The sequence below is a fragment of the Choristoneura fumiferana genome, chromosome 16, assembly GCF_025370935.1.
Source record: "Choristoneura fumiferana chromosome 16, NRCan_CFum_1, whole genome shotgun sequence".
Lineage (NCBI taxonomy): Eukaryota > Metazoa > Arthropoda > Insecta > Lepidoptera > Tortricidae > Choristoneura > Choristoneura fumiferana.
In genome coordinates this window covers 8,831,177-8,839,660 of record NC_133487.1, presented here as the reverse complement: position 1 = coordinate 8,839,660, position 8,484 = coordinate 8,831,177, and the positions used below count along the sequence as shown (strand labels likewise).

Here is an 8,484-nt window from a genome sequence, read left to right as displayed (position 1 = left end):
ACTCCGTTATACATAGCACTTCGAGGTGGACACCTCAGCTGTGTTAAAGCTTTAATAAGAAAGGGAGCCAACATTTACAGGGTTTCCACGGAAAATAATAATGCATTGCACGCGGCAATTCAATTTGGGCACAAGGAAGTTGTAGAATACATACTTAACTATGATGATGAGGCAACTAATGTCATGATTCAGTCATATGACAAACGCGGCTATGCTCCTATACACATCGCAGCAATGAATAATCACCAAGATTGTATTAGGCTACTGTATCAAAGAAATGCTAGTTTATCAGTTAAAACTAAGGGAGAGTTTATAACAGATTGGACGCCGTTACAAATAGCTGCTTCTAAAAACTGCTCAGAAGTTGTTGGACTTATACTTGATCTAGAACCAAGAGCTATTGACGATGTTGATGATAAAAATCGAACTGCTTTACATTTGGCTGCCGATCGGTGCCACCGTGAAGTGGTTTCAACTATTTTACGCAAGGGTGCTGTCTTGTCAAATCCTTTGGAAACTGATAAAAAACGGAAGACCGTTATAGAAACAATATCTACCAAGCTTCCTAATTCAACACAATTTTTTGAAGAAGTGTTTGATGAATTTATTGTATCCAAGTTACCAGAGTCAGGAGAAACTGGGTGTGAGATCAGTATAGACTATGGAGTTTTAATAAAAGATCATGGTACAAGTCAAATTAAAGTATTGGAGGAACTAGTCAGATGTGGTCAGAAGAAGATATTAATGCATCCTCTTATAGAAAGTCTTATTTACCTAAAATGGAAAACTTTGGTGCCATTCTTTTACGTTATTGTAGCAATTTACGCAATATTTGCATTGACGCTAAACTTTGTTTTAATAGTTTGCTTCAGCGACAAAAATAAAGAATCATTTATTAGTAGCGACATGCTGTATGCTCCTTTACTTTTAGTAACTATTCAGGTAATACTGGTTATTTATACATGGAGATGAGAACTTTTACATTTAATGAGGAATTTCGTTGTTTTAATATTTTTTTATACTTTCAGGAATTTTTATTTATATACGTAAAGCGGCATCATTATTTTCTTGGTGTTGAGAACTGGGTCAAATTGGGCTCTCTTATCCTTGCTCTCATTCTACTGTGTGCTGATCAAGAAGCTTGGTTAGAGGACGAATGGCTGAGACATGTAGCGACCGGCGCCTTACTACTGTCTTGGGCCCACATGACTTATCTTCTGTCAAGATTTCCATATTGGGGCTATTATCTGCTGATGTTTAGCAAAGTTGCCAGTAACATTTTTAAGGTAGACAATAATTTATCTTTTCTCTCTCTAAGATTAGCAGAAATATCACAACTAGTACCTATTGGGAGGCAATTTTGTTTTTAAATTGCTGGGTTTCTATTTTTTTCTACTTCAAACAGGAATTAAATAATTTTATAAAATTATTGTCAAGTTACTGTCAAATTACACCACTCACGCATGCATTTAGCTTGTTGCGTTTACTTCCGTAAGACTGATAAAAGAAAAAAAATTCAAACTTATGAAAAGTTTATTTATAAACAATGTAGGTATTCCTTTGTTAAGAAATAAGTCTCCAAGTACTGATACTAAACTTCTTCGCGGACAGTAAAATGTTTAAAATGCACAAAAATTATTGTAGCCTTTTTTTATTTCAGATACTACTTACCTGCATCTTTCTGTTGATTGCATTTTCATTAAGTTTTATGGTGCAGTATCACGCTTATCCACCTTTCGATGGCGCATGGGAGTCTTTCATTAAAACCATAGTAATGATGACATCAGAGTATGACTACAAAGAGCTATTCGGCGCTGATCACAAAGAACTAACTTATTCTAAATTGATAGTTCACGTGTTATTTGTATTATTTTTAATATTGGTATCAATGGTATTTATGAATTTCATGATCGGCGTAGCTGTGAGTGATGTGGCTGATTTAAAAATGGCTGGAGACGTCCGAAGACTCAAGAAACAAGTAAAATTTCTAAGTTCCCTTGACCTTTTTGTTTTTGGAGGGGTCTTTAGGAGCCTGGTTCACAAAAAATTTCACTGTAGAAGGTTTATTAAGAAAATTCATATCAGGCCTTGCGTGATAAAACACTGGGAGGTTTTCTACGAGGTTCAAGCTGATACCGATGAACCTTACTATTTTGCTAAAGAACAACCGCTACCACCACATATACTAGATTCTATTCTACTAAAAGTAAAGACTAAATATCAACAAAATGAACGAGAAGTTAGTAAGAAAATGTACAGGGATCAAATGAATTTGCTTTTTAAAACCATAGTCACTGATGATAGGTATTCCCTTAGTGATCTGATTGAGAACTCTAAAGTTGGGAAAGGGTTGGAAATTAGAACTAAGTTTGGTGATATAATGGATAGATTAGATGCATTGACAGTGGCTTTAAATGATGTTAAAGACCAAGTAAAAGATGCAGGTAGAAATCAACAAAGCGTCTCAGATAAAAATACTCAGACAGATCCGATTGGTGATTCGAAGAACTTCGTGCTAAAATTAAGAAAGAAGAGTCATAATTAAATATTTTTATTGATTAATATATTCATGTTATTAAAAATACAAGATGTGTTTTATTTTGTGTATGGGTACCTATTTAATTTACATATCTACATTTGACATCGTAAAAAAATGACCTAAGTACAATTATCATGTCCAGATAAACTTACCATAAAAAAAGTTTGTCATTCATGTCAACTATATTATGCAATATTATTGTAATTACGTTATGAACTTTAACGTTTTTATCCCTATGTTGTATTAAGATTAGATATCATTCAATATTTTATGCAAAAATAAAAACTGTGTTCACCTATAATACAGTTACGATGTATTTGATGTCTCTCAAGAGTATTCAAACAAAATTAGGTATGAATACTTAAATTTGGGTCTCTTTTGTTTCCCATAAATTGGTTAGTCAAAACATTCCATGTCCATATAGTATGTCATTACATAATATTAAAGGCAATAAACTAGTTTATAATAATAATTGTTGTAAGGTCTTTTTTCGTAGGTCATAATGATTGTCACCTGATAAGTTAGTCATAACATTTAACGTCATAATGTTAAATTTAAATAAAAAACACTCATAATAATTATAGGAATGAATTCAATTATTTATCAGAAAAATGAAATACATAATATTTTAACTACCGAATGTATACCTAACTTTAGTTGTATGCATAATAATCAAAGTTCATAATATACCATTTTTATAGGAACATCGAGGACCAAAAATCGTGAAACAATATTATCCGGGCTGCTATAAAAAAATACCTAACATTTAAGGCTAGGCGGGAGCTACGCTCCGCCTACGCTCCCGCCTTAGCCTTCTGAACCTAACCTATCCGAGTCGCTTCTGCTCCGAACCGTATTGCTCGCTCGCTCGCTCGCTCGCACAAATCAAATTGTTTTCAACATTATTTCTATTAGTCATATTATCTAAAGTTGTACTTAAATGATTAGCACTTTCAAACGTATGCCTGGAAATTTTTCAGTAATTATCTATATGCCTATCAATGTTATGGATTTGGTTGCGTAGACCTAGACTTTAGGAATTAACGATATTAGTACGGTGAAATATATGGCTTAAACTATTTCTGAATAATTATCGTTAGATCTTTGAACGTTATACTTAGTTACAAATGTATGACTTTGTGATTATAGGATTTAATATTATATGCCATTAATATTAGAGCTAATAAGCATTTTACTGAACAAAAATTATGACTATGATGTTTATGTTTATAAATTATATGGATATAAATTTCTGACCATCGAAATTCGGAACAAAAAATGTATGGAAACAAAGGGATCCCTTAAATTGGACATACTACTAACGAGACGGATAGATGAGCTGGTTAAAGCAGCGAAGTTTGCTAAGTTCACCGTGTATGCAGGCTGCTTCCGACCGAAGCAATGGAGGTTTACTGGTGGTGAGGCTTTTCCTAACTGATTAAGCCACTTTAGTACGGGACAACCAAAAATACCCTGATGATGAAAGAATCCATAGGAAATTAAAAACGGTTTGCTAGAACCACGGAAAAGGAGACCTACTGAACTGCATGAGAGCAAGGATTTAGGTAAAACACATGCGCACTTTACAGGTTCGGCTTCTTCTCGCTGCTCCAACGCCAGGACCTTGGCTGGTAGTCCTTCAGCAGTCCAAGAAGAGACTCGATTCAGTCCAACAGCACGTGCGTAGGATCAAAGACACAGATCTCTGCCGCAATTGAGATAATCCAACAAATACAGTCACTCACACAAACACAGAAGCGCTCTGATAGATATAATTGTCCAAATTTTAGCGGATGGATATTATTTTCAGAGTTTTTTGTTAGATACAATAGCAATAGCTGCTGCCACGGCGGCGGTTAGCGAACATTAAACGATCGCCCATTCTTCACATCAAACGAGAGCGAGATCGTCTACATACACGGGTGCGCATGTTAGAAAGGATGGGATAGGACACTCTCATGCAGTTTTTTAATAAATAAGACAAATTACCTACATTGCGCAAGCAACTGGGGAGGCATATGCCCTGGCCCAACAAACAGTGGACGTGCCAAGGCTGATATGGTGATGATGATATTTCAAAAGAAATACAATACAAGTGTTACATGAAATCTGTTATACTCATAATACAGCGCCTAAAAGTTAAAGCAGTGGAATAGAAATGCATGATACATACATGGATTCTGAAAACAGTATATGAAAATAATTTTATTACTTTAGACTATCGTCTAAATAGTGCAATATCATTATCTGTCTAATTGCTCCGTACTTTTGAAAGGCACTTACAGATTTTCTACCGACGAAGGACTAAGACGAGGACCAAAGGGCGTATAAGCTCGCATATACATAATATGTCGCAAAACAAACAGATTATTCGAGTGGCAGTACGACCTCAGTTTATTTGATAGAATCACGTAGGCATTCCTAAAAACTGTATAATTAAACCGACATTTTCTTATGGTTCTTGAAGTGTTAATTATATAATGTAATACCTAATTAATGTAATAATTTACTTGCCTTATTGTTGTTGTTAATAGTTTTAATTGATGCGGATTACTACACATTTTAATTTTTAAATTAAAAATATTTATTGCATGTCATGATTACCTATCTATTCGAACCACTCAAAAATATGTTACTACGGCCTTATTGCGTCGGAATAATTAGTCTGTTGTACTTATTTTTGAAACCTTCAATAAGTTCATATTTTCACACTTGACTGCAATGTACATAATTTTTCCCTTCCTTTCCAGAGAGCCTGTGACGTCACGCCGTGCAAACAGTGGAATTTTGATAAGCTATAATTTATAATTTTTTGTTTAATTGACAAAAGAAAAAATACGGTGTCCAATCCTTTTAACTCTAATAGACGAACTAATAAGAATTTTTGAGGTCACTAACCTATTTAGTGAAACGGAGCTAAAAATTACGAAAAAATACATGTCTGGGTTTGCACAGGTGCACACAGACATTCAACGTAGCATTATAATATCGTATACATGCAGTTGCAGTTTTACCAGCTTGACTTTGTTCGCAGAATCCCGTTTTTACTTTTATTTCTATCGCTTTCCAATATTTTTGATTGCTTTTGTACGTATCCGAATGTCAATCTTATTATTTTCGATGTAAAAACAATGGCCAATTTATTCGAAAACACACAAAGGTACAGAAGAACTCGCGTCTTCAGAATATGACAATTGCCAAATATCGTTCGAATTGGCTGACAGATTGTTAAAGCGTCAACCGATGTTTTACTCTACAAGTATAACGACATCGTTTTCCTTATTTCCTTATGTCTTATAATAGTTCAAATTCAGACGCGGTATCTGAGTAAAGTCGAATGCAAATATATAATATATACAGCCATAGCGTCAAAATATGTATATAAAATACATCGACCTTATGTTAAGTAGCATAAGGGTGTGTAGACTGTGCAGATATTTTTGACGCCTTGGTAATGCCCTTGACCGTACATGACGCGTACTGTTATAATTACTAATTGATTCAACATTTTCTCCTAGCCGTGTATAATCATTGCATTAATACCTGCCGCAGCGGAATGTACAAAAACATCTGACACATCCTGCCGGCACTAGAATTGATTCACATCAGATAATTATGCATGTTCTGTGTCAGATTAGGTGCTGGTGATTGAACCACTGTATCCTATCCTAAACAACTATAATTAATGCAGCTATCCTATCGCGGCTATGATATCCTACTGTAATTAATGGGACACTGTACAACAATGTCTTTATAGTTTAAACTAGCTGTTGACCGCGGCTTCACACCCGTTATAATTTTTCTAAATTTTCTTCCAATGAAACCTTCTCCTGATAATAACAAACATAACAAAAGAAGAAAAAGAATCAACGAAATCGGTCCAGCCGTTCCCGAGTTTTGCGCTTAGCAACACATTTTATGATGCGTGAAATAAGAATTACCGCGTTCTCCGATTACAAACCGATCATTAAATTAAATCGGACTCTACATCTACATCGGACCTAAAATGACACTGATAATTTGTTATACTTACTTTGCAAGTGACAATGATACCACGCCATCACCATTTTTGATGATGGCACTTTTGGATGTCAGAGAAAATGACGTCATTCTGTGGAATAGGGCTCTTCAAAATTATGTTAGCAGTACTTAATAAGCTCCAGAAAGTGAGAATGTTCTCGAATTACATTTTTAATAAGGCACTTAAGTTGGAAAGCTCATCCTTCTGTGGAAAGATACTTTTACAAAATGTAGACTAGCTTGTAATTGTATTTGGTACTTACTAAAACACTGCTTAGAAACTATTGGAGACGTTTTAAAGAACAGCAAAGGGATAATGGATAATGGATGAACCGAATTGAAATATTTTACTTACTAGAAACCACACCTTAATTATTTAGTGTAATATGTCTACGTTTGAAACGTCAGTGCAATCAATAAGTAAGTACTAATAATTTACTGCGCACTGAAATCTTGGTAGCCTAATGGATTGACCTATGACCTTTCAAGCAGAGGGTCGTGGATTCAAGCCGGGCTTACATCTCTAAGTTTTTCGAAATGTATATGCAAAATCAATGTATATGAAAACTGCACATAACCTACGAAGGAATTTCTATGATGTTTTGAAGATCGCGATCCCCACTAGGCCCCCGAGGAAATATAGCCCAAGCCAAAGCCCAGCCCTCTCGTTCTGAAAAGAAGTCTGTGCGTGCAGTGATATTTATATATGCTGAGATAATGTTGATTACTGTTAATTTTTTTACTGTGGTTGTTGAATTATGTCTTGCTCCAGCGCAGTCAAAAGTATTTTTAATTATTTTAAACACATTATACACTAACTCAGACTTTTAAAGAAGGTAAAATCTCCTAAATTAAAAAAAATGTATTAGTAGTAACAACTGTCGTATTAGACTACGTTCCACCAGAGATGTGCGAAATGTATTTTTCACTAACCAACAGAAACACTTCATTTACTATCTTCGCTTCACTGTGCTGTTTCCACTAGAATTGTGCAAGGACTGGTAAATTAAGCGTTTCTATTGGTTCACGGAGAACAGACGGTCGTTGGGGCTGAAAGGTTCTCGATTGGAGACCCCGGATCGGCAAGCGCAGCGTAGGACGTCCACCAACGAGACGGACGGATGATCTGGAGTCGCGGGTTCACGGTGGATGCAAGCCGCTTCCAACCGAGGCAATTGGAGGTCTATGGGGGAGGCCTATGTCCAACAGTGGACGTCCTATGGCTGATATGATGATGATTGGTTCATAAAAAATCCATTCCTCGCAACACATCCTCGCACATCTCTGGTGAAAACGTAGTCTTAGGCTGTTTCACCATCCATTGATTAGCGTTAACCGACGGCTAAATCAGATGCCGTCTCCGTCTATTCGAACATAACAAATAGAGACGGCATCACACCTAAGCGCCAGTTAACACTAATCAATGGATGGTGAAACAGCCCCTTAGACGTAGACTTACGTAGTTAAACACAGTGAACACGCAGTCTTTACTTTGACAACTCGTAACCAGTAACTTAATCAGCTTCCGAAATTGTTCCAGAATTTTCGCAAAGCAAAATTTGGACTGATAGCGATCCCAAGTTCGAAAGTACTTTTTGTCACAAACTTTCTGCGGCATCGAAATAAGCGGCACTGAGCTCGTTGTAATCATTTTCGATATTTGATTTCGAAACACCGGCCACATCAATGTGCTTACAAATTTAAATTGCAAAGATTGCTAACTTTATACGAATTCATATGATAAATGTTGAAATGCTTTTGTTTGGGAAGCGCAATTTAATGTTTCCAAATGGGCCTCGGCAGTTCACTTAACTGATCGTCGAAAATATGTGGGATTGTTTTGAATATTTTATTCTAAAATTTGATGTATCGAATCGAGGATCATATTCGAATATTTTAGAATTTTAGACACAATTAATGATGAT

The 8,484-nt window shown here is 35.6% G+C and overlaps 2 protein-coding genes across 2 annotated transcripts in view; both read left to right on the top strand.

The window, feature by feature from the left end:
- Positions 1-8,484, top strand: part of LOC141436307 (trace amine-associated receptor 8b) — a 100,437-nt gene that overhangs the window by 42,513 nt on the left and 49,440 nt on the right. The window lies entirely within an intron of this gene.
- On the top strand, positions 4-2,561 carry LOC141436306 (transient receptor potential channel pyrexia-like). Its single transcript, XM_074099237.1, has 3 exons — positions 4-942; positions 1,029-1,286; positions 1,661-2,561. Exons 1-3 carry the CDS (start codon positions 184-186, stop codon positions 2,543-2,545), a joined length of 1,902 nt encoding a protein of 633 aa, XP_073955338.1. The 5' UTR covers positions 4-183; the 3' UTR covers positions 2,546-2,561.

What these genes read in the sequence shown, in the direction of transcription:
- LOC141436306 (XM_074099237.1), top strand. Translation starts at nt 184, where the DNA reads ATGATTCAGTCATATGACAAACGCGGCTATGCTCCTATACACATCGCA. An exon ending in TACTTTTAGTAACTATTCAG is followed by an intron (nt 943 to 1,028) that starts GTAATACTGGTT and finishes TTATACTTTCAG; the next exon opens with GAATTTTTATTTATATACGT. An exon ending in TTGCCAGTAACATTTTTAAG is followed by an intron (nt 1,287 to 1,660) that starts GTAGACAATAAT and finishes TTTTTATTTCAG; the next exon opens with ATACTACTTACCTGCATCTT.